This window comes from Oncorhynchus nerka, linkage group LG22 (genome assembly GCF_034236695.1).
Source record: "Oncorhynchus nerka isolate Pitt River linkage group LG22, Oner_Uvic_2.0, whole genome shotgun sequence".
Taxonomy (NCBI): domain Eukaryota; kingdom Metazoa; phylum Chordata; class Actinopteri; order Salmoniformes; family Salmonidae; genus Oncorhynchus; species Oncorhynchus nerka.
In genome coordinates this window covers 53,895,801-53,922,322 of record NC_088417.1, presented here as the reverse complement: position 1 = coordinate 53,922,322, position 26,522 = coordinate 53,895,801, and the positions used below count along the sequence as shown (strand labels likewise).

At 42.1% G+C, this 26,522-nt stretch overlaps 1 protein-coding gene across 1 annotated transcript in view; it reads right to left on the bottom strand.

Moving 5' to 3' along the window:
• The window catches only part of LOC115105341 (calpain-5-like), a 40,306-nt gene extending 35,365 nt beyond the window's left edge, over window positions 1–4,941 (bottom strand). The window contains 2 exon segments of the mRNA XM_029627274.2: window positions 4,676–4,893; window positions 4,896–4,941. Coding sequence (XP_029483134.2) covers window positions 4,676–4,893; window positions 4,896–4,941 — 264 coding nt within the window.
• Between the last annotated feature and the right edge of the window lie 21,581 nt (window positions 4,942–26,522).

The following is a 26,522-nucleotide window of genomic DNA, read 5'->3' as shown; positions in this document are numbered from 1 at the left end:
TTTGAGACCATGACTTTAAATAGAACCATGAGGAAACGTTATGATGATGTACTGAAATTCGCACAGAACATTGTTTAACGTTCTCTGAACAATTTGAGAACATTCCCAATGTCGAAGCAGCTGAAGAACATTCCTAGAACATGAACAAAATGTTAATTAAATGTAACCATGTTTGAACTTTAAGGAAACGTTCTGTTAAAATAATGAAGTCATGTTTTTTTTGTCAAGTTCCTTAAATGTGCTGAGAATGTTTCAAAGCAACTATCCTACATCATTCCCAGAAAGTTGTTGGAAGGTTGTATGCAAAATAACCATAGGACAACCACACTCTAACCTAGCTCTAAGAAACATATGGTTCTCAGACCGTTATGTGCTAGCTGGAACAGACTATTTTACAGAGGAGTATGTTCACTTCCAATATTCACTCCCAATATCTGTTGGGTGGATTGGCCCGGCTGTAAAAATAAAATTGCCTACTGATCTGTCTGTCTCCCTACAGGGTAAGAAATAAGTGTCATGGCTAACCAAATCATTTACCTCGTACTGAAGAGTCGCCACTCCGCTTCATAGTACCTATGTGACCAAATCAGTCGCCGCCCAGCAGCCAGAGTCATAACACCAGGCTAGTCGAAGACGGTCAGACAAGATCAATAAAACTGCCACAACGATCAGGGAGCTCATTTAGCCCAGATAGGTTTGGCTTGGGAGGACAGCAAAGCGAGCCCAGATAGGTTTGGCTTGGGAGGACAGCAAAGCGAGCCCAGATAGGTTTGGCTTGGGAGGACAGCAAAGCGAGCCCAGATAGGTTTGGCTTGGGAGGACAGCAAAGCGAGCCCAGATAGGTTTGGCTTGGGAGGACAGCAAAGCGAGCCCAGATAGGTTTGGCTTGGGAGGACAGCAAAGCGAGCCCAGATAGGTTTGGCTTGGGAGGACAGCAAAGCGAGCCCAGATAGGTTTGGCTTGGGAGGACAGCAAAGCGAGCCCAGATAGGTTTGGCTTGGGAGGACAGCAAAGCGAGCCCAGATAGGTTTGGCTTGGGAGGACAGCAAAGCGAGCCCAGATAGGTTTGGCTTGGGAGGACAGCAAAGCGAGCCCAGATAGGTTTGGCTTGGGAGGACAGCAAAGCGAGCCCAGATAGGTTTGGCTTGGGAGGACAGCAAAGCGAGCCCAGATAGGTTTGGCTTGGGAGGACAGCAAAGCGAGCCCAGATAAATGGGCTCTGTCTTTTTATTGCTTGTCAGTCATGTCATAGATAAACACAACTAATCTGTAGTCCAGAGTGGATGTAGTAGGGAGAGAAGGCTGAGAGGGATTGCAGTAGAGAGCCGAGAGAGACAGAGAACCGAGAGACAGATAACCGAGAGGGGAGAGAGAGAAGGGAGAGAGAGAGGAGCATTTTATAGAGGCCTCTTATTTATGCCTGCATGCTCCACTGTCTTGACTTGTGGTCATAAACATACCCAAGTGCCGTTTAAAAAACGTAGCACTAAATGCTGTTTGTACTTTAATATATTTTTTGTGACCATCTTTTTATTTAGTTTTGTCATTTATCAGAGGGGGTGTTTACAGGTACAAAACAATCAAAGACATGCATACAAAGATAACCCCAACCCACCCAGCAACCGAAGAAGCTTATCAGTCACCCTCCCACGCTTCCATCCATCCATCCGAGTCTCCCCATACATTCCCCCCAATCCCCCTGCCCTTCCAATCCCCTAGCCCTCCCAATGCTAGCAGATACCCATAGACTTAGAGGTCATTGCGCTAATGCTAGTTAGCGTTGGCTCACGAAACTAACTTCCTTCATTCTTGACACCGAGACATAAAAATGGTATCCACGAGTTCCTCTGACTCTTGGGAAGTTCCATTTGACTAATTGCCAAAAATCACGAAGTATCCCTTCAAATACAGATTGTAAACAAACTGAAAAAGTATAAGTTGATGTTTCGGATGTGTACTCTAATAACTCACCTCTTCTCACTATCTGTTACACATTAAAACCGTGAAATTTCAACTGCTTGAAGTATTGGGGAAGACATATTTCAGACCATTAGCATCTTGCCTTAATACCTGAATACTGAAATAACTCAACTGAAATTGCCTGAAATTGACCCCGGAAAACAAGAAACACAAAGAAGCATCAAAACCATCAAAATAAAAACAACCACCATAAAAGAGAGAAAAAAAGAATGAGAAATGTGATAACAACAAAGGAAGATTGTGAATGGAACGGCTACTGCCATAGCAAATGGATGCCGTGCCGCACCACACTTCCCATTTCTAGCTGCTCAGAGACTCTGGAATAAGCGGCGCTCTGGTCAGGAAGAGAGGAGAGAAGAAGGGGAGAAGATTTTGGGAAGGGGAGGGATAATTAACTTGGACACTTCCTAACACTTTGTCTGGCAATAGGCACCAGCCATTAGCCGCTACAAGACGGTGCTTCTCTTTAGCATGTGTTGGTTTGGTACCTCTGTGGGAAAGTCTGAGTGTGTGTGTGTGTGAAGATGTACACACACACACTAGTAGACTACAGTCAGTGTTCTTGGCAAGCCAGGTGTCTTTGGTCTTCTGAGTGACTGCTACTATATAATCGGTGCCGAGGACTGGTCTAGTGGTAGTGCTGCCGGCCCCAGACCACACACCACACAACTTCGCCACTTTCTGAGTTGTATCCCTCTCCTTCATGTCCCCATCTCAGTTTACATCTACCCAGTATCAATCTATAAAAACAAAAACAACAAACCTTCACAAAAACTACTATAATTGGTTGTCATATTTCAGCAACTTTCTTCTCCTTTTTCACAGTTCTAGTGTGTGGTTTCATACAGGAAGTGAGGGTGTGTGTGTGTGTTTGTGTCTTAAGCGGTTAAAAATGTGTGTGAGCTAAACAAACTAATGTGCAACGCATTGGAAAGATGTTTATTCAATGTACAGTACCAGTCAAAAGTTTGAACACACCTACTCATTCCAGAATTTTTATTTATTTGTACTATTTTCTACATTGTAGAATAATAGTGAAGACATCAAAACGATTAAATAACACACATGGAATCATGTAGTAACCAAAAATAAAGTGTAAAACAAATCAAAATAGATTTAAAATCCTTTAAAGTAGCCACCCTTTGCCTTGATGGAATGTTTTTCCAACAGTCTTGAATGAGTTCCCACCTATTTTTTTTATTCAACTAGGCAAGTCAGTTAAGAACAAATTCTTATTTACAATGACAGCCTACCACAGCCAAACCCGGTCGACACTGGGCCAATTGTGCGCCGCCATATGGGACTCCCAATTACGGCCGGATGTGATGCAGCCTGGATTTGAACCAGATACTGCAGTGACGCCTCTTGTACTGAGATGCAGTGTCTTAGACCACTGCGCCACTCAGGAGCCCTTAGTGCTCAGCAGGTCACATTTACTGAGCACTTGTTGGCTGCTTTTCCTTCACTCTGTGGTCCAACTCATCCCAAACCATCTCAATTGGGTTGAGGTCAGGTGATTGTGAAGGCCAGGTCTGATGCCTCCATCCATGAGGTCTCCATCACACTTCCACAGCCTGGAGGTGTGTTGGGTCATTGTCCTGTTGAAAAACAAATGATAGTGGGACTGAGCGCAAACCAGATGGGATGGTGTATCGCTGCAGAATGCTGTGGTAGCCATGCTGGTTAAGTGTTCTCTGAATTCTAAATAAATCACAAACTGTGTCACTAGCAAAGGACCCCCACACCATCACACCTCCTCCTCCGTGCTTCAAGGTGGGAACTACACATGCAGAGATCATCCGTTCCACTTCTCTGCGTCTCACAAAGACACGGCGGTTAGAACCAAAAAATCTCAAATTTGGATTCATCAGACGAAAGGACAGATTTCCACCGGTCCATTGCTCATGTTTCTTGGCCCAAGAAAGTCTCTCCTTCTTTTTGGTGTCCTTTAGTAGTGGTTTATTTGCAGCAATTCGACCATGAAAGCCTCATTGACGCAGTCTACTCTGAACAGTTGATGTTGAGATGTGTCTGTTACTTGAACTCTGAAGCATTTATTTGGGCTGCAGCAGAAGTAACTCTGGGTCTTCTTTTCCTGTGGAGGTCCTCATGAGAGCAAATTTCATCATAGCGCTTGGTTTTTGCAACTGCACTTGAAGAAACGTTCAAAGTTCTTGAAATTTTCCGGATTGACTGACCTTCGTGTCTTAAGGTAATGATGGACTGTTGTTTCTCTTTTTTATTTGAGCTGTTCTTGCCATAATATGGACTTGGTCTTTTAACAAATAGGGCTATCTTCTGTATATCACCCATACCTTGTCACAACAGAACTTATTGGCTCAAACGCATTAAGAAGGAAAGACATTTCACTAATGAACCAAGACACACCTGTTAATTGAAATGCATTCCAGGTGACTACCTCATGAAGCTGGTTGAGAGAATGCCAAGAGTGTGCAAAGCTGTCATCTGTAAATCGGATAGATTTATTGATGGGACAAACAAACAAACGGCTTACATTTCGGCATAAATCGCCTTCATCAAAGCCTTGAGTCCTGTCATCAGATCCTTGAATATGTCCCTTTCCAAATAAACCATGAATGAAATTTTAAAAAGGACATTTCCTAAAAATATATATATATTAGTGTAAGAAGTAGTAGTAGTATTAGTGTGTGTGATAGCCAGAAAGCTCCCTCACCTGGGGTCTTTTCCAGTGCACGCGTCCAATCCTGTTGCCCTGGTAGAAGAGGGTGTCGTCCAAGGCGGGGAAGTGTGGGTCTTCAAACAGAAGGCCACTGGCAAGGCATTGCCTCTTCAGGGTGGAGTATTGCTGCCCCTCGAAGGCCTTCACTGACGAGAACATCCTACAGCCTGTACGGACCAGACACAAAAAACAGGGGGCTCTGTTATTGACGTGAACTGACCTCCTACCAACAAGTCTCTGATATCCTTGAAGATTAGCATGTGTCAGTTTTATAAAATTGTACCTTATTTGGGTAGGCTACACTATTGACAAATACTATTGGACAATCAATTCAGAATTGGGTGTTTCTACCAAATGTCTGTGGTTGGAAAAAGTGTATTCAACTTCCACCATTGCTTTAAGCTCAGAGCAAACTAAAAGTAAAATACAATTTAGCCTACTATACAGTAAACTATACAGTGCATTTGGAAAGTATTCAGACCCTTCACTTTTCCCACATTTTGTTACGTTACATTTTGTTACGTTTTTATTCTAAAACGGATGTCGTTTTTTCCCTCCTCATCGATCTACACACAACACCCCATAATGACAAAGCAAAAACAGGTTTTTAGAAATACTTGCAAATTAATAAAAAATAGAAAGACATTGTACTTTTGTTGAAGCACCTTTGGCAGCAATTACAGTCTTGAGTGTTCTTGGGTATGAAGCTACAAGCTTGGCACACCTGTATTTGGGGAGTTTCTCCCATTCTTCTCTGCAGATCCTCTCAAACTCTGTCAGGTTGAATGGGAGCGTTGCTGCACAGCTATTTTCAGGTCTCTCCAGAGATGTTCGATCGGGCTCTGGCTGGTAAAGTCAAGGACATTCAGAGAATTGTCCCGAAGCCACTCCTACGTTGTCTTGGATGTGTGCTTAGGGTTGTTGTCATGTAGGAAAGTGAATCTTCACCCCAGTCTGAGGTCCTGAGTGCTCTGGAGCAGGTTTAATCAAGGATCTCTCTGTACTTTGCTCCATTCATCTTTCCCTCGATCCTGACTAGTCTCCCAGTCCCTGCCTCTGCAAAAACATCCCCACAGCATGATGCTGCCCCCACCATGCTTCACTGTAGGGATGGTGCCAGGTTACCTCCAGATGTGACGCTTGGCATTCAGGCCAAAGAGTTCAGTCTTGGTTTCATCAGACCAGAGAATCTTGTTTTTTGGCAAAGGTGCCTTTTGGCAAAGTCCAAACGGGGTGTCATATGCCTTTTACTGAGGAGTGGCTTCCGTCTGGAAACTCTACCATAAAGGCCTGATTGGTGGAGTACTGCAGAGATGGTTGTCCTTTTGGAAGGTTCTCCCATCCCCACAGAGGAACTCTGGAGCTCTGTCAGAGTGACCATTGGGTACTTGGTCACCTCCCTGACCAAGGCCCTTCTCCCCCGATTTCTCAATTTGGCCAGGGGGTGGGTGGGGGGGGCAGCTCTAGGTGGTTCCAAACTACTTCCATTTAAGAATGATGGAGGCCACTGTGTTCTTGGGGACCTTCAATGCTGTAGAAATGTTTTGGTAGCCTTCCCCAGATCTGTGCCTAGACACAATCCTGTCTGGGCGCTCTACGGACAATTCCTTCGACCTCGCGGCTTGGTTTTTGCTCTGACATTCACTGTCAACTGTGGGACCTTATATAGACAGCTGTGTGTCTTTCCAAATCATGTCCAATCAATTGTATTTACCACAGGTGGACTCCAAATCAAGTTGTAGAAACATCTTAAGGACGATCAATGGAAATAAGATGCACCTGAACTCAATTTTGAGTCTCATAGTAAAAAGGTCTGAATACATATGTAAGTAAGGTATTTATGTTTTTTTATTGTCAATAAACAAAACAAAAACGTTTCGCTTCGTCATTATGGGGTTTTTAAGATTTGATTTCATCATTTTAGAACAAGGCGGTAACATAAGAACATTTGGAAAAAGGAAAGGGGTCTGAAAACTTTCCGATTGCCCTGTATATCACAAACCACAAACGGATTCTCAACCTGACTGACAGCTGTGCCTCAAGCACCATTGTAAACAGAGTCCATAAAAACAGAGCAGAAATATTTTTGCAGCTACAAAAGAATGGTGTTGGGTAGAAAACATTAGCAAATATTAAGTCCTTTGAGGTCAATTAGGAACAATTAGAAACAAAACTTCAGACAGACAGACACACACACAGAGCGAGAGAGCCAGACAAACCAATAATTCACTAATGGCACAAACACCCAATTGAGACTGTACGCACAATTCTGCAAAAATATACTTTGTGTACAACACAAAACCCCAAACAATGCATGCAGAGCAGAATTAGGACTATAACCGCTAGTTATCAAAACCAGAATAGAGCAGTTAAATTTTAAACCACCTAAAAAGGGAGTGATGCCCACACATTCAACCACAAGGCCCTCACCTACAGAGAGATTAACATAGAGAAGAGTCCCCTCAGCCAGCTGGTTCTTTGTTCACAAACACAAACAGACCCCACAGAGCCCCGGGACAGCAACACAATTAGATCCAACCAAATGAGAAAGCAAAAAGATAACTATTTGACACAATGGAATGAATCAACCAAAACACAGAGAAAATAGGAATGCTATCTGGCCCCAAACAGAGAGTACACAGTGGCAGAAATACCTGACCCAAAATTAAGAAAATCCTTGACTATTGTTGGAAAGTGACAGATTGACTTGAGCAAGTTTTCGTATGTTTATAATTAAATACTGTAAGTAGCCTAGAAGTAGTGATGAACGTTTTATGGGTTAGATGGAATGATCTGCAGTACCAGTCAAAAGTTTAGGCACACCTACTCATTCAAGGGTTTTTCTTTATTTTTTACTATTTTCTACATTTTAGAATAGTGAAGATATCAAAACTATGAAATATCACATATGGAAACATGTAGTAAACCATTTAAAAAACAAAACAGATCTAAATATATTTTATATTTGAGATTCTTCAAAAGTAGCCACCCTTTGCCTTGACGACAGCTTTGCATATTCTTGGCATTCTCTCAACCAGCTTCATGAGGTAGTCAACTGTAATCCATATCAATTAACAGGTGTGCCTTGTTAAAAGTTAATTTGTGGAATTTCTTTCCTTCTTAATGTGTTTGAGCCAATCAATTGTGTTGTGCCAAAGTAGGAGTGGTATACAGAAGATAGCCCTATTTGGTAAAAGACCAAGACCATATTATGGCAAAAAACAGCTCAAATAAGCAAAGAGAAACGACAGTCCATCATTACTTTAAGTCATGAAGGTCAGTCAATCCGGAAAATTTCAAGAACTTTGAACGTTTCTTCAAGTGCAGTTGCAAAAACCATCAAGCACTATGGTGAAACTGGCTCTCATGAGAACCGCCACAGGAATGGAAGACCCAGAGTTACCTCTGCTGCAGAGAATAAGTTAATTAGAGTTACCAGCCTCAGAAATTGCAGCCCAAATAAATGCTTCACAGACTTCAAGTAACAGACACATCTCAACATCAACTGTTCAGAGGAGACTGCGTGAATCATGCCTTCGTGGTCGAATTGCTGCAAAGAAACCACTACTAAAAGGACTCCAATAAGAAGATACTTGCTTGGTCAAGAAACACGAGCAATCGACATTAGATCGGTGGAAATCTGTCCTTTGGTCTTTGTTAGATGCAGAGTAGGTGAACGGATGATCTCCGCGTGTGTGGTTCCCACCGAGAAGCATGGAGGAGGTGTGATGGTGCTTTGCTGGTGATACTGTCAGTGATTTATTTTAGAATTCAAGGCACACTTAACCAGCATGGCTATCACAGCATTCTGCAGCGATACACCATCCCATCTAGTTTGCGCTTAGTGGGACTATCATTTGTTTTTCCAGCAGGACAATGACCCAACACACATCCAGGCTGTGTAGGGGCTATTTGACCAATAAGATAAGTGATGGAGTGGTGCATCAGGTGACCTGGCCTCCACAATTCCCCAAACTCAACCAAATGAAGATGGTTTGGGATGAGTTGGACCGCAGAGTGAAGGAAAAGCAGCCAACAAGTGCTCAGCATATGTGGGAACGCCTTCAAGACTGTTGGAAAAGCATTCCGGGTGAAGCTGGTTGAGAGAATGCCAAGAGTGTGCAAAGCTGTCAAGGCAAAGGCTGGCTACTTTGAAGAATCTAAAATCTATTTTGATTTGTTAAACACTTTTTTGTTTACTACATGATTCAATATGTGTTCACAGTTTTGATGTCTTCATTATTATTCTACAATGTAGAAAATAGTAAAAATAAAGAAAAACCCTGGAATGAGTTGGTGTGTCTAAAGTTGACTGGTACTGTATGTGCAATGGTATTTGGTCAGCGGGAAAGTAAACAGGGGGCCTGTCCATAAGGGTGGGAGCTATGTGTTCGAGCTGATAAATCATATTTTAGTGTCCTATAGCACTGTCTTATATCTTAATATGGTTTCATCATATTTTCTCAATATGTTTCATATCATTATATTATCTTAGTATGAATAGATGGCTCATTTGTTAAATAGAAATATGTGTTTTCCCTGTGTATGAGAAGAGCAATTATGTAGTGGACTGACTCCCTAATCTCAAGGTCTCTGCTGACTGATAAGAAGACCGGTGAGGTACGTGAAGGAGTACCAAGGTTCCAGACTCAAGCTGGGACAATAACACCATCTGCCCAGCCACAGAGATGAATTGTTCATCCTAGACACAGAGTCTGTTTGGGAAGAATTGGGGGGGGGGGGGGCAGGTCTGCCTATGGGCCCCAAGCTGCACTTCTTAACCTCCTGCCAAATGGATGACCACATTAGAGATACATATTTCCCACAGATCACACAGACCCACAAAGAATTTGAAGACAAATCAAACATTGATAAACTCAATATCTTTTAGGCGATATACCGCAGTGTACAATCACAGCAGCAAGATTTTTGGCTCATTGCCATGAGAAAAGGGCAACCAGTGGAGCAAACAACTTTGTAAATACCACTAATATATAACTGTTTATCTATCTTCCCTTACTATTTGTACTACTACTTGCACATAGCTAATAATATAACACTTTAAATGTGCAGATTGTTTAAACCTTTTTGAGTGCAATATTTACTGTTCAATTTTAATTGTTGTTAAGTGTTTTCTCACTTTTGTATATTGTTTATTTCACTTGCTTTTGCACATGTTTTTTATGCCAATAAAGCCCCTTTGAACTGAATTGAGAGAGAGAGCGAGAGAGCGAGATTGAGCTGTTGAGGGAACAAGCCAATGTCTTTGGAGCGACAAATCGACGAGCTGTTGATGACCTCGCCATATGATGTGACAGGAGACCAAGAACTTAACAAATCTCCATAACCATAGACACCAAGCAGGATGTTTTGTTCTAGGTTAATTTGAAACGTATGATTTTCTACTGGCCTGTGATGACACAAAATGGCTGCCAAATTGCCTACACAGTACACACAGGTCCAACAGGCTTACATAGAATGAGTTGACTAATCAAAAGGCAAATCTATCAAGGCTGAGGTCAATTCAGGAAGTGATTTTAAATCACTTTAGCAATTTGAAATAAACTTTTGAAATACATAGCTTCTACTCCTCAGTTCATTGACAACTCATTGAAAGAAGGTGTTTTTTCATATTATTTTTTAAAATAGTTATTTAAGTTAACTTCCTGAATTTACTGTTTCAATTCGAATTGACCCCAGCCCGGATATCTATTAGCTACACAGCTGGTTTATTTATCTTTTTAAATCAGATTTAATCATACAACAACTAAATCTAAAGGCCATTGGGAAATAAACCAATGGGAAGGATTTTCTGCATGGCAACTAGGTTAAAGAAAACACTGTTCTTTTGCCTGTGGGGAAGAAGACAAGTAATGATATCTTATGGAGGGCCAGAATGGGAAGAGGAGGTGTGTGTGTGTGTGTGTGTGTGTGTGTAGTTAGGCTACTTGTCTTTTTAAGCATGTAACATTGTCTCTGTCTGATGTTGACTGTCAGTCTCAAATGTGCCAGGAATACACAAGACAAACTGAATCACGGACAGATCGTTCTCCACAGGAGCATGGAAAGATGGATGGCAGAAGCCTTTAAGAGGCTAACTTCAGACCAAACACACCACACACTTCAATAACTGCCAGAAATGAACCAGAAACACAAACCGCAAGATTAAAAGACCCACGATGAGAAGAATGGAAGTAGAATACAGAAGCACATAGACCAAACAGTATACTTCCCCCTATCCTTTAGGTTTTTAGCCTCAAATTTTGCTCCAAGGTGAAGATTCCCCTAGATACAGACTCAGGATCAGCTTCCTATCTCCCAATTCTAACCATAACCATTAGTGGGGAAAATGCTAAACTTACCTAAAATCAGCATCTAGGGGGCAACTTTACCCTACTCCTCTAAGCCCAGTCTGACCTGCTGTGACATATTCAAAACAACATTTGGTCTTTCAAAAAAAAAAATCCTGACATGGACATGTAAATGCAACAGAAGCACATGAAAGTCAACACTGAATCAAAATGAAATAAAACATTTAATCAAAGGAAATACGGCCGTTAAAACAAAATTCTTTACACCTTATGGCATTTTATTTAAAAAAAAGGTTATCTTGAAGTAGTCTCCGGCAACATGGGATCACAGAAAATGGAGGAATGCCAAATCCAAATCAAAATGCCAAATCAAAATCACAACACCTAAGCTGCTGGCTGTCAATCAAAGCTCCCAACTTCGAGCTCCGACCGTTAAACCAGTGAATTATTCATGTCCTCATTCTGCTTTTCTCCATTTATTAATATGGACTCACAGGGTGCATAATAAATGGCACACTATTTTCTATAGTTCCTATGGGCCCTTGTCAAAAGTAGTACACTTTATAGGGAATCGGGTGCCATTTGGGACACAGGCACAGCCTATGGACTTATAGTGCCATATGCTCTCAGAGCTGGGGACCTTTCCAAAAGCCTACCACCTACTAGGAACGGGCCCGTATTTATCAAGCACTTCCAGAGTAGGAGTGCTGATTTAGGATACGTTTTGGCTTTTAAATCACAGTTAATAAGATCACATGCACAGGGGGAGCCGTATCCTAGATCAACACTTCTACGTACTCTCTCAAAATCAACTTCGCTTTACAGAGGTGTTTTCATCTGGTACAAATCTACTTCAAATGGAGGCCATCACCACCATTTGAGAGGCTAACTATTCGGTTTGCCCTCAATAGCTGCCATCAATATCCATCACAGATGGATAAATACGACATTTGATATTGTCATAATAAAATAAATAGCCTACTCCTAATATTGACGAAGGCAGCTGATTCAATTCAGACTCACTGATTGCATTTATCAGCTGAATACGTGGGGAAATAAAGAGGTTGCAGTTAGAGCCAAAACATGACACAGATGGTGCAGACCAGTCTCGATCGAGACTGCAGCGGGAAAACCCCCATGCGGGCACACGCCCACTCTTTTCCATGCAAGACGAGCACAAATGGGTGGATGGCCAGAGCTCGGGGGTGAGGTTTGAGAACATACACGGTCATGTATTTGGTTTAGCAGCAATCAACAGCTAATAGGTCAAACGCTAATATGTAATTGATTGGAGAGAAGTTTATGAATTTGAATAATAGGTCTACAGGCTAATGGTAGGCATAAGAAACATGTTACTATTCAAAAATATTAGCATCATTAGCTTTACTTCGTAGCCTATTGTAACAAGTGTGGTTTTACTGGATAGCCTACAAGGTATTGTCAGACACTACCAATGGAGCAGGTCATTAGTGTGCCAACTTCTTCCACTACTATAAAAAACATGTTGACAACTAAAGCAAGCACACATTTTCTTCAGGAAATATTTTCTAGTTCTGTGTGTGAATTAGAGGTCTAGTCACCTTAACAAATCTATTATAATCCCCAATACATTTGTATTCACTCTTTAAATGAGACTAACAAGATGCAAGTTGGGTTAGATCCTGCTATTATGAATCCTTAGATCTTTCTTTCTTCTTCTGATCCTATAGAAACTTGTCCCAGTCTCCACACCTGCCTGTCTGTGTTGTGTGACCTCGTCACCTGAAGCATTTACATCAATGAAATGGTTAGTTTACCTTGTCATTGCACAAAAATAATATATTCATCACATCATTTACTTCATCATTAATTAATCAACACGTTTTACATAAATGTCATCATTGGAAATGTCCAGGTGGATGATAGAAAAGCAAGTTATTTTTCTGAAATGAATTACTCATTTTCAATTTATTACATTTTGTAAAAGGTCACCAATGCTCCTTCTCGTGACAATTTGATCAATTATACTTTAATTATTTCATCATGACATTTGCTGTAAAATACAGTGTTCTCAGAAAGTATTCAGACCCCTTGATTTTATTACGTTACAACTTTATTCTAAAATGGATTTATCTATACACAACACCCCATAATGACAAAGCATAAACAACTTTTATATTAAAAAAATGCAAAAAAATAAAAACTGATATCACATTCACATAACTATTCATGACCCTTTACTCAGTACTTTGTTGAAGCACCTTTGGCAGCGATTACAGCCTTGATTATTTTTGGGTATGACGCTACAAGCTTGGCACACCTATATTTAGGGAGTTTCTCCCATTCTTCTCTGCAGATCCTCTCAAGCTCTGTCAGGTTAGATGGGGAGCGTCGCTGCACAGCTATTTTCAGGTCTCGGGTTCAAGTCCGGGCTCTGGAAGGGTCACTCAAGGACATTCACAGACTTGTCCCGAAGCCACTCCTGTGCTGTCTTGGCAGCATGCTTAGGGTCATTGTCCTGTTGGAAGGTGAAACTTCGCCCCAATCTGAGGTCCTGAGCGCTCTGGAGAAGGTTTTCCTCAAGCATCTCTCTGTACTTTGCTCCATTCATCTTTGCCTCGATCCTGACTAGTCTCCCAGTCCCTGCCGATGAAGAACATTCCCACAGCATGATGCTGCCACCACCACCACCACCACGCTTCACCATAGGGATGGTGCCAGACGTGAAGCTTGGCATTCAGGCCAAAGAGTTCAATCTTGGTTTCATCAGACCAGAGAATCTTGTGTCTCATAGTCTTTAGGTGCCTTTTGTCAAACTCCAAGCGGACTGTCATGTGCCTTTTACTGGGGAGTGGCTTCCGTCTGGCCACTCTACCATAAAGGCCTGATTGGTGGAGAGCAGCAGAGATGGTTGTCCTTCTGAGAGTGTTCTCCCATCTCCACAGAGGAACTCTAGAGCTCTGTCAGAGTGACCATCGGGTACTTGGCCACCTCCCTGACCAAGGCCCTTCTCCCCCGATTGCTCAGTTTGGCTGGGCGGCCAGCACTAGGAAGAGTTCTTGGTGGTTCCAAACTTCTTCCATTTAAAAATGATGGAGGCCGCTGTTTTCTTGGGGACCTTCAATGCTGCAGACATTTTATGGTACTCTTCCCCAGATCTGTGTCTCGACACAATCCTGTCTCGGAACTCTACAGACAATTCCTTCGACCTTATGGTTTGTTTTTTTCTGTGACATGCATGGTCAACTGTGGGACCGTTTATAGACAGTTGTGTGCCTTTCCAAATCATGTCCAATCAATTGAATTTACCACAGGTGGACTCCAATCAAATTGTAGAAACATCTCAATGATGATTAATGGAAACAGGAGGCACCTGAGCTCAGTCTTGTAGTTCTTATACAATTACCATCTACACTGAACAAAAATATAAAACGCAGCATGCAAGAATTTCAAAGAATATAAGGAACTCAAGTCAATTGAAATAAATAAATTAGGCCCTTAATCTATGGACATCACAGGACTGGGAATACAGATATGCATCTGTTTGTCACACACACAAAAAGTAGGGGCTTGGATGAGAAAACCAGTCAGTAACTGGTGTGACCATTTGCCTCCTGCAGTGCGACAAATCTCCTTCGTATAGTGTTGATCAGGATGGTGATTGTGGCTTGTGGAATGTTGTCCCACTCCCCTTCAATGGCTGTGCAAAGTTGCTGGAAATTGGCAGAAACTGGAACACGTTGTCGTACAAGTCTATGACGAGCATCCCAAACATGCTCAATGGACATGTCTGGTGAGTATGCAGGCCATGGAAGAACTGGGACATTTTCAGCTTCCAGGAAATGCATACAGATCCTTCCGACATGGAGACGCACATTATCATGCTGAAACATGAGGTGATGGCGGCGGATGAATACCACGACAATGGACCTCAGGATCTCGTCATGGTATCTCTGAGCATTCAAATTGCCATTGATAAAATGCAATTGTGTTCGTTGTCCGTAGCTTATGCCTGCCCATACCATAACCCCACCATGGGGCACTCTGTTCACAACATTGACATCAGCAAACCGCTGTCTGCAATCTGCCCAGTACAGTTGAAACCAGGATACATCTGTGAAGAGCACACTTCTCCAGCATGCCAGTGGCCATTGAAGGTTAAGACACTCAACTGCAGTCAGGTCAATGATGGATGGATTATCTTGGCAAAGCAGAAATGCTAACTAACAGGGATGTAAACAAATCTGTGCACGTTATTTTGGAGAACTAATGTGCATATGGAACATTTCTGGGATGTTTTATTTCAGCTCATGAAACATTGGACCAACACTTTACATTTGCGTTTATATTTTTGTTCAGTGTAGTTCCAATCCATCTCACTCAGAACAAGCCACATGACAATGAATCAGTGCACAAAATGTGATGATCAACGATTGACGCCATATTTGTTGTCTCAAATCAAATGCATACCAGCAGTTCTGGAGAACTGGTCACCATCTCTAAGTCAGACAGTACCATCCTCTCACCTCTGTGATGACGAGACCTGCTTGGCGAGACTACTATGAGAATGAAATGTCTTTATTACATATACAGTCAAGTCCATAATTATTGGCACCCTTGATAAAGATGAGCAAAAAAGACTGTATAAATGAAATACAAATATTATATATTGTATGCTAAAAGAAAATCTGGAAATTATATTATTTTATACTAATACAAATGTTCATTGAAAGACATTTTGTTTAACAAGTAAGGGAAAAAAGTGGGGGGGGGGGGTCAAACTTATTGGCACCACTGTATTCAATACTGTATTACCCTCCCCTTGCCAGGATTACGACACAGCATTTTAATAACATGTTTTATGAAACTGGAATCCACGATGGGAGGGCTCAGACCATTCCTCCATACAGAAGACTTCGAGATCCTTGATATTCTTTGTCTGCTCTTATTGACTGCCCTCCCCAATTCAAACCACAGGTTTTCAATGGGGTTAAAGTCCGGAGACAGATGGTTGTTGTAAAATGATTATTTTGTGGTCAATTAACAATTTATTTTGTTTAGTGCGTGGGGTTATTGTCTTGCTGGAAGGTCCACTTGCAACCAGATTTTTGGCTAAAATGTCCAGGGTCTTGGTAAAGTTCATGATGCCATTGAACTTAACAAGGGCCCCAGGAGCAGTGGAAGCAAAACAACCCAATAACATCAAAGATCCACCACCATATTTTACCATAGGTCTGAGATACTTTGTATATGCTTCTGTTTTTTTTATGCCAAACCCACCACTGGCATGTGTGGCTAAAGAGTTTTATTTTCACATCATTTGACCACAAGATCGGTTCCACGTGCCAATGCTGTTTATCTAACTCCAGGTAAGCTATGGTCAGATTACATTAAAATAGATCTCTTAAACCACGCACAAAAGTGGTGTGTTTGGAGTATTAAAAAAAATATGCATATTCAGAAAAGTACCTCATACCTACGGTAAAATATACTTTAAGGGCATCCCAGGTGGCGCAGAGGCCTAAGGCACTGCATCACAGTTCTGAGGCGCCACTACAGCCTCGGGTTTGTTCCCAGGCTATGTCACAGCCGGCAGTGACCGGGAGCCCCATAGGGTAGCACACAATTGGTCCAGCGTCGTGGGGGTTTGGCTGGGGGTATTTTATTAGGATCCCCATTAGCTGTTGCAACTCTTCCTGGGGTTCATACAAAACATGAAACATGACATAATACATTAATAGACAGGAACAGCTTAAGGACACATTTTTTAAACAGGTTTGCTGTTCTTGTAATAATGTCTCTATATAATACTGTACACTTTCTTGAATTTGTTCTGGATTTGGAGACTGTGAAAAGACCCCTGGTGGCATGTCTGGTGGGGTGTGTGTAAGTTACTATGCAAACAATTTGTTCTTATCAAAATAAGTGATGCAGTCATTCTCTCTTCAACTCTCAGCCAAGAGAGACTGGCATGCATAGTATTTATATCAGCCCTCTGATTACAATAAAGAGCATAACATGGCACTCTGTTCTGGGCCAGCTGCAGCTTAACTAGGTATTTCCTTGCAGCACTCGACCACAAGATTGGACAATAACCAAGATAAGACAAAACTAGCTTTTTGGAGTGTGGTGTCAAAAAAGCAGAGAATCTCTTTATTACGGAGAGACCTCTCCCCATCTCTACAACCATTGAATCTATATGTTTTGACCATGACAGGTTATCTAAGGTAGCACCAAGTAGTTTAGTCTCTTGAACTTGTTCAACAGCCACTCCATTCATTACCAGATTCAGCTGAAATCTAGAATTTAGGGAATGATTTGTACCAAATACAATGCTCTTAGTTTTAGAGGTGTTCAGGACCAGTTTATTTTCTGGCCACCTATTCCAAAAGACTGCAACTCTTTGTTAACGGTTTCAGTGACTTCATTAGTTGTGGTTGCTGATGCATATATGGTTGAATCATCAGCATACATGGACATAAATGCTTTGTTTAATGCCAGTGGCAGGTCATTGGTAAAAATAGAAAAGCGTAGAGGGCCTATAGAGCTGCCCTGCGGTACACCACATTTGATATGTTTATCATTAGAGAAGCTTCCATTAAAGAAAACCCTTTGAGTTCTATTAGATAAATAGCTCTGAATCCATGAGGTTGAAAAGCCATAACACATACATTTTTTCAACAACAGCTTAGGGTCAATAAAAATCAAAGGCTGCACTGAAATCTAACAGTACAGCTCCCACAATATTCTTATTGTCCATTTCTTTCAACTTTTAGGCTCTAAATATCAGAGTAAGAAATTGACGGACACTATGAAAGCTCCAAACAAGTTTATTTACACATTGGGTCAATACAGCGGCATAAGACAAAAACGTGGTTCCACCAGTGGTAGTACATATACACCACAATTTGGGTTGGAATTTCCTCCTCTTTGTTGCTAGGCAGGAAATTAAGTGACATGGGAAATAAACTGTTCCTTCTCCCTTAACGTGACCTGGGCCCCTTCCTTACTAAACCACATCTCTCCACCCTTATCTGTGCCTGCCAAAATGTGATCGTCTTTCCTTCACTCAGTACATTCCAAGCCTTATTGCCTCTACCATATACATTCCTCCTACAGATACCCATCAACTTCTTAAACCAGACTATGACACTCCTCATGTCTCTAGTATAACTAATGATTAATAATATAAGTTTAGAAATCCGAACCCATCACAACCAATCATCAGTCGTTTGTGTCAGTGCAGTACATGTTGAGTGCCCTTCTCTATAAGCATGCTGAAAGTCCGTTGTTAATTTGTTTACAGAGAAATAGCATTGGATTTGCTCAAACACCAGTTTTCCAACAGTTTGCTAAGAACTGGCAGAAAGCTGATAGGTCTGCTGTTAGTAACAGTAAAGGCCGCTTTACCACTCTTGGTTAGCGGAATTACTTTGGCTTCCCTCCAGGCCCGAAGACAAAGACTTTCCTCTAGGCTCAGATTAACAATATGACAGATAGGAGTGGCTATAGAGTCAGCTACCATGCTCAGTAGCTTTCCATCAAAGTTGTCAATGCCAGGTTTGTCCTTACTGATCGATTACAATTTTTCCACCTTCTCCCACACTAACCATACAAAATTAAAACTTGCAACACTTTTCTTTCATTATTTGTTTTTTTATGCATGAATATTATTTTTATTTTTTTCACCTTTATTTAACCAGGTAGGCTAGTTGAGAACAAGTTCTCATTTGTAACTGCGACCTGGCCAAGATAAAGCATAGCAGTGTGAACAGACAACAACAGAGTTACACATGGAGTAAACAATAAACAAGTCAATAACATAGTAGAAAATCTATATACATTGTGTGCAAAAGACATGAGGTAGGCAATAAAAGTGAATAATTACAATTTAGCAGATTAACACTGAGATGATAAATGATCAGACGAACATGCAGGTAGGGATACTGGTGTGCAAAAGAGCAGAAAAGTAAATAAATAAAAACAGTATGAGGATGAGGTAGGTAAATTGGGTGGGCTATATACCGATGGACTATGTACAGCTGCAGCGATTGGTTAGCTGCTCAGATAGCAGATGTTTAAAGTTGTTGAGGGGGAGAAAAGCCTCCAACTTCAGAGATTTTTGCAATTTGTTCCAGTCGCAGGCAGCAGAGAACTGGAAGGCAAGGCGGCCAAATGAGGTTTTGGCTTTAGGGATGATCAGTGAGATACACCTGCTGGAGCGCGTGCTACGGGTGGGTGTTGCCATCGTGACCAGTGACCTGAGATAAGGCGGAGCTTTACCTAGCATAGACTTGTAGATGACCTGGAGCCAGTGGGTCTGGCGACGAACATGTAGCGAGGGCCAGCTGACTAGAGCATACAGGTCGCAGTTGTGGGTGGTATAAGGTGCTTTAGTAACAAAACGGATGGCACTGTGATAAACTGCATCCAGTTTGCTGAGTAAAGTATTGGAAGCTATTTTGTAGATGACATCGCCGAAGTTGAGGATCGGTAGGATAGTAAAACTGTCTAAGTTTTGCGGCGTGAGTGGAGGCTTTGTTGTGAAATAGAAAGCCGACTCTAGATTTGATTTTGGATTGGAGATGTTTGATATGAGTCTGGAAGGAGAGTTTGCAGTCTAGCCAGACACCTAGGTACTTATAGATGTCCACATATTCTAGGTCGGAACCATCCAGGGTGGTGATGCTAGTCGGGCGTGCGGGTGCAGGCAGCGAACGGTTGAAAAGCATACATTTGATTTTACTAGCGTTTAAGAACAGTTGGAGGCCACGGAAGGAGTGTTGTATGGCATTGAAGCTTGTTTGGAGGTTAGATAGCACAGTGGCCAAGGAAGGGCCAGAAGTATACAGAATGGTGTCGTCTGCGTAGAGGTGGATCAGGGAATCGCCCGCAGCAAGAGCAACATCATTGATATATACAGAGAAAAGAGTTGGCCCGAGAATTGAACCCTGTGGTACCCCCATAGCTGGCTTACTGTTCATTGTTTGCCCACTTTGCCAATGTAGTGATCAAAAATAATAGGCAACATCAAATAGTTTTGTGATGAATAAGCCATTTGATTCAATGAAAGTTGGAGTAGAATGTCTTTCCGCCCATAATTTTATTTAAAGCACTCCAAAGTTTTTTCCATCATTCTTTATACCATTGATCTTGGCTTCATAATACAGTTTCTTCTCCTTTTTGTTGAGTTTAGTCACATATTTTCTCAATTTGCAGTAAGTCAACCAGTCAGATGTGCAGCCAGATTTATTAGCCACTCCTTTTGCCCCATCTATTTCAAACAACGTTTTTCAATTCCTCATCAATCCATGGAGCCTTTAAAGTTCAAACAGACAGTTTCTTAACAGGTGCATGTTCATCAATAATTGGTAGAAGCAATTTCATAAATTCATCAAGTGCATCGTCTGGATGCTCCTTATTAATCACATCAGACCAATAAATATTTTTATTTGGGGGATTTCTTAAGTTCATTGTGCTCTAGCGACTCCTTGTGGCGGGCCGGGCGCCTGCAAGCTGACCTCAGTTGTGAGTTAAACGGTGTTTCCTCCGAGACATTTGTGCGGCTGGCTTCCGGGTTTAGCAAGCATTGTGTTAAAGAAGCAGCACAGCTTGGCGGGTCATGTTTCGGAGGATGCATGACTCAACCTTCGCCTCTCTCGAGCCCGCTGGGGAGTTGCAGCGATGAGACAAGATTGGATATCATGAAATTGGGGAGAAAAGGAGCAATTTTTTTTAAATAAAATGCTTCAAAACTGCAACTTTTTCTCTACACCCAATGGCAAAATGTCACTCAGGGCCTCCAAAAGGCTAATTAGCTAATACTAAAACTATTCATACAGAAAAACATTGCTTTTCAAAGTACCATTTAAGCCTTGCAACAGAGAACCATATACTGTAGGCCTGTCTCAGTTTTGGAAATATTGGTGATACACTATACTGTATATAAAAAAGTGTCTGTATATTCCTTCAAATTAGTGGATTCTGCTATTTCAACCACACCCGTTGCTGACAGCTGTATAAAATGGAGCACACAGCCATGCGATCTCCATAGACAAACATTGGCAGTAGAATGGTCCATATTGAAGAGCTCAGTGACTTTCAACGTGGCACCGTCATAGGATGCCACCCTTCAAACAAGTCAATTCGTCAAATTTCTGCCCTGCTAGAATTAGCGTGGTCAACAGTAAGTGCTGTTATTGTGAAGTGGAAACGTCTAGGAGCAACATCGGCTCAGCCACAAAGTGGTAGGACACACAAGCTCACAGAACGGGACCACCGAGTGCTGAAGCACGTAAAAATAATCTGCAACACTCACTACCGAGATCCAAATGTGCCTTTGGAAGCAACGTCAGCACAATAACTGTTCGTCGGTAGCTTCATGAAATTGGCTTCCATGGCCAAGCAGCCACACACAAGCCTAAGATCACCATGTGCAATGCCAAGTGTCAGCTGGAGTGGTTTAGAGCTCACCACCATTGGACTCTGGAGCAGTGGAAATGCGTTCTCTGGAGTGATGAATCACGCTTCACCATCTGGTAGTCCGACAGATGAATCTGGGCTTGGTGGATGCCAGGAGAATGCTACCTGCCCCAATGCATAGTACCAACTGTAAAGTTTGGTGGAGGAGTAATAATGGTCTGGGGCTGTTTTTCATGGTTCAGGCTAGGCCCCTTAGTTCCAGTCAAGGGAAATCTTAATGCTACAGTATACATTCATACATACATACTAGACAATTCTGTGCTTACAACTTCTTAGCAACAGTTTGGGGGAGGCCCTTTCCTGTTTCAGCATGACAATGCCCCTGTGCACAAAGCGAGGTCCATACAGAAATGGTTTGTCGAGATCGGTGCGGAAGAACTTGACTGGACTTTACAGAGCCCTGACCTCAACTCCATCAAACAACTTTGGGATGAATTGGAACGCAGACTGCGAGCAAGGCCTAATCGCCAAACATCAGTGCCCGTCCTCACTAATGCTCTTGTTGCTGACTGGAAACAAGTTCCCGCAGCAATGTTCCAACATCGAGTGGAAAGCCTTCCCAGAAGAGTGGAGGCTTTTATTGCAGCAAAGGGCGGACCAACTCCATATTAATGGCCATGATTTTGGAATGATATGTTTGACGAGCAGGTGTCCACATACTTTTGTTCATGTAGTGTATGACATTTCTAGTTCTATAGTCAATATGAATCATCCAGAATTTTGATATTACACTACAGACAACACATTTCCACGTCAGTTTGGAAATCAGTAATCATCTGAAAATAACAAATATACAAAGTCAGTATATGGTTTGTCATTGCAAGGGTTCATTTAATGAGACTAATAATATGTGTTAATAAATAATATAATAATGCAATTCAGACATTTTGACCAGGGCCCTTAAATGTAGTACAGTAAATAAGGGATTTTCATTTGGTCTTCTGATAGGACACGGACAAAGTGATTGTCTCTAGGATGAGGACTGCCAACATCCTGATTACACCTATGGATCTGGAGGAACAGTACTGTGTACACACACACACACAGAGAGAGACTCCATCTTTATCTTGGTGGTGTGGTAGTGCAGAGAAAGACAAAGAAGAGAGCGTGAGAGAAAGAGATCCTCTTTTTCTTAGTTGGTGTGGTAGTGCAGAAAAAGAATGTGCAAAAGAGAGAGATACGCCTCTCTCCATCTCCCTGTGTGGTAGTGCAGAGAAAAAACTGAAAGAGGGGATACCTGCACTGGTTGGCTGGTGGAGGGGTGCACCACAGGCCGGCAGGGCCTTCCCCCTCTCCCTCACCCCCTCCTGAATGTGTTATGAGGAGGGCTATCCCGGCCAGCAGCATTATGCCATACTTACTTCCTCTCTGCAGTCTCCTCTAGCAAGCTAGAAGTTGGCCGATCCATGCATCTGACATCAGTGGTGTATTCATGAACCTGAAATGTTCAGGCCCCGGTTTCCCGATAGCGAAGGAACTTAGGCTTACGAGTGTTTTAACAATACATCTGTCCTGCAACGCGCAATATTTAAATAGTGTTTCCCAAAACACCACACAGAGAGAACATTTGCTAAGTGTGTGTGTTGAGGAACGCATCGATACCGATTAGATTGATACCGCTAGGATCGAAAGAAAGCTGATTGCAGCGCTGCCTTTCTCCATTCAAATCTTACCTTAACCTTAGAACTATTCCACAATAATGACAATGGACCAGCTCCTACAGAGGTATTATCACCTATGGCTGAAAATATTAAGACCCTATAATAATGCATATGGCACATCATTGCGCACCTGTCAGGCTACACAAAAGTTACAGACAGTAGCCAACTAGAAAAAGAAATGGAATGAACATGAAATTGATTTTAATATTAATATGAAGCCTATACTGTAGGTAAGCTATTTATCTTTAACTGCAGTCATCTCAGTTTTTATTTGGAGCATTTTTTTGTCCTTTAATTGTTTGTTACAATTGCAAAAACGTTGGCAACTTTGTATTTGTAGTCAACTTCGTTGTGAAGTTATCGGCGCTCACAGAGAGACAGATAGAATCAATATTTTATGTTTAGCGGTAATAAAGTGAAGCAGTAGGGGAAAAAAACTAATCTAACGACGAACTTAGCTGTTCTACGAGTGGTCTGAGGAAGTCGGTAAATAACAAGTGTTTACATGTGCAACTTTAGTAAGGATGAGTTTGGGAAAGAGCTCAGATTCAGCGATGTTCCTATGAAGGTTCTAACGATTAACTTAGCCTTAAAGCTAGGAGGGATCCAGCTTCTGTCAAATTAACGTCAGATAGGATAACTTACGCAGCAGGATAATAACGTAACAGGAGAATTAAGTTAAAGTCAGAAAAGGGATACGGTTAGCAAAAAATATATATATAATTATGATGTACAATTGGTAAAAGATGGTTCCGTCTAGTTATGACCTTAAGATGCTTTTGGGAAACCGGGCCCTGAATGTTGCATATAGAAATAGAATGAATAGAGACGACACGATTTCCTATTTCTGACAGACAATCATTTGCGCTCTATACAATTAATTTCCATGGGAACGTTCCGTTTCGTCATCCTCCGTCACTCTCTTAACCTATCAGCCTACATGCATCATAATTTGCTATAACTAATAGGCTGGCCTTTATAGGCCAGATGCATTAGTCATAACAAAAGATGAGTGCATTATGGCAGTGTTTCCCAACCTCGGTGCCTGAGTACCCCCAAGAGCACAATTGTAACCCCAGACAAAAACACCTGATACAACTTGTCAAGGTATGCTTGTCCAGGGCCACAACAAACATATGTAGCCTACTGTTGGGTGTACTCGATGACTGGAGTTGGGAAGCTGCATTGGGGGGACAAATAGGCAAGGCTTCTTACAGGAGAGAGAGAGATAGAGATAGCATCCAGTAGGCTATATTAGTTGTGTCACATGGACCTACATTTAAGAATCATCAAGGGAGTTTGTTGTTATTCAACATCGGTCAGATTTACATAGTTTTACAAATGGCTTGCATATGACATAATTTAAGGCAATCAGGCCTATTGTAGACATTTCTTATTTCGCAATGGACTGTTAGTGTTCTGACCTAGATCTATGTGACCATTTGTCTGCCTTTAACAGTAGGCTATTTACTCAAGTCTGTGTAACTGTTGAGGTGAAAGACTGAAGGTTTAGACGGTCGTAACGGTAATAATAAGAGCCTATAATTTGGACACAGCTGCGTCTGGTAGCTATGGGAGACAACTTGTCTAGCTACCTATCCATCCACATCGCTCCGGCCAACTAGCAGTCGATAGAGCAACGGAATTAAATGCAGGGTCGTCGGGCAAGGAGAGGACAGTATCCTCGTGGGTGTTGGTCTTAAAACCAGAGAATTATCAACTTGGTCCTCGCATATCAGAAGGAGCAAGTTAGCAATGCATTCTCCTGAAATATCAAAATGATCAAATAAGCACCACTCTACTGCAAGCCCTTCTGGAAGGCATAAATAAGAAAATAGGGTTATAGCAATAGTGGCAAACTGTAGCTAGAAATCAAGGTTGCAGCGGTAGTCTATTGTTTGGTGGGATAATATGTTGTTATTCTGTTGCCAATTGTGGAAAGAGCAGATCCTAGCTAATAACCACATATTGAAAGACTTCCTTCGCGCGTGGTATCCCACAGCAGTGCACGCGATGGGTCAAACAATGCTCCCAACGGACGGCGAGGCATAGGCTAACTCCGTTGGTAATGGATCATGTCTCGTATATGCACCCTGCTTTGAGCACAACACAAGCCCCGGCAGCAGCTCGCATGACTAGCCTACTGTATTTTCCTTCCAACTACTGTTCCCGCCTCCCATCACCTCCTCAACCACAGTCACTCGTATTGCACGGATTACAAAAGCGGCATCTGCAGCGAGGTCCCTAATGCAAATGAGGCGGTGTTGTTTTACTGTTACCTGAACAGAGCTCCTCTCCCTTGGGCGACGTGTTCTCTCTGTTCCTCCGGGGATCCAGCGGGTCGGGTATGGCAGTCCCAGCCGGGGCTGCTGTGATTCCTCCTCGGTCCTGCCTGAGCAACGCACCCCCACTCCGAACCGCTTGCAATCTCGCTCTCCCCTATGGAAGGCCAAAAGGTTCAAATCGTTTTACCCGGAACATGTCTACACTTTGTCATTATCATGTTTCACTTGCTTTTTAAAAAGTGTCAAAGGTAGATTTTCTTAACATGTGTTTTTTCCCACTTGTTCAGTGTGCGTTTACAGGTGATTTGAACGCTCGTAATGATCATTTTTCACTTGCTTTTTTCAAGTGTCAAATGTCATTTTTACACGCGTTCTAAACACCTGTCCAGTGCACATTTACAGGTAGCATTTTTAAAATTATTATTCATGGGTGACTAATAAGCCCAAGCAGTAAGCTAGGCCATTATATACGTTATAAAATATTGAAAATGTATAAATAAACTCAGCAAAAAAAAGAAACGTCCCTTTTTCAGGACCCTGTCTTTCAAAGACAATTCATAAAATCCAAATAACTTCACAGATCTTCATTCTAAAGGGTTTAAACCACTGTTTCCCAACAATTAATGAACATGCACCTGTGGAACTGTCATTAAGACACTAACAGCTTACAGACGGTAGGCAATTAAGGTCACAGTTCTGAAAACTTAGGGAAAAACCCACCGTTGCTGGACCAGACAGGACTGGCAGAAAGTGCTCTTCACTGACGAATTGCAGTTTTGTCTCACCAGGGGTGATGTTCAGATTCACCTTTATTGTCGAAGGAATGAGCATTACACCGAGGCCTGTACTCTGGAGTGGGATCGATGTGGAGGTGGAGGGTCTGTCATGGTCTGGGGCGGTGTGTCATAGCATCATTGGACTGAGCTTGTTGTCATTGCAGGCATTCTCAACGCTGTGCGTTACAGGGAAGACATCCTCCTCCCTCATGTGGTACTGTGATTTCCTAAAAGGCAGGAATGTCAGTGTTCTGCCATGGCCAGGGAAGAGCCCGGATCTCAATCCCATTGAGCACATCTGGGACCTGTTGGATCGGAGGGTGAGGGCTTGGGCCATTCCCCCCAGA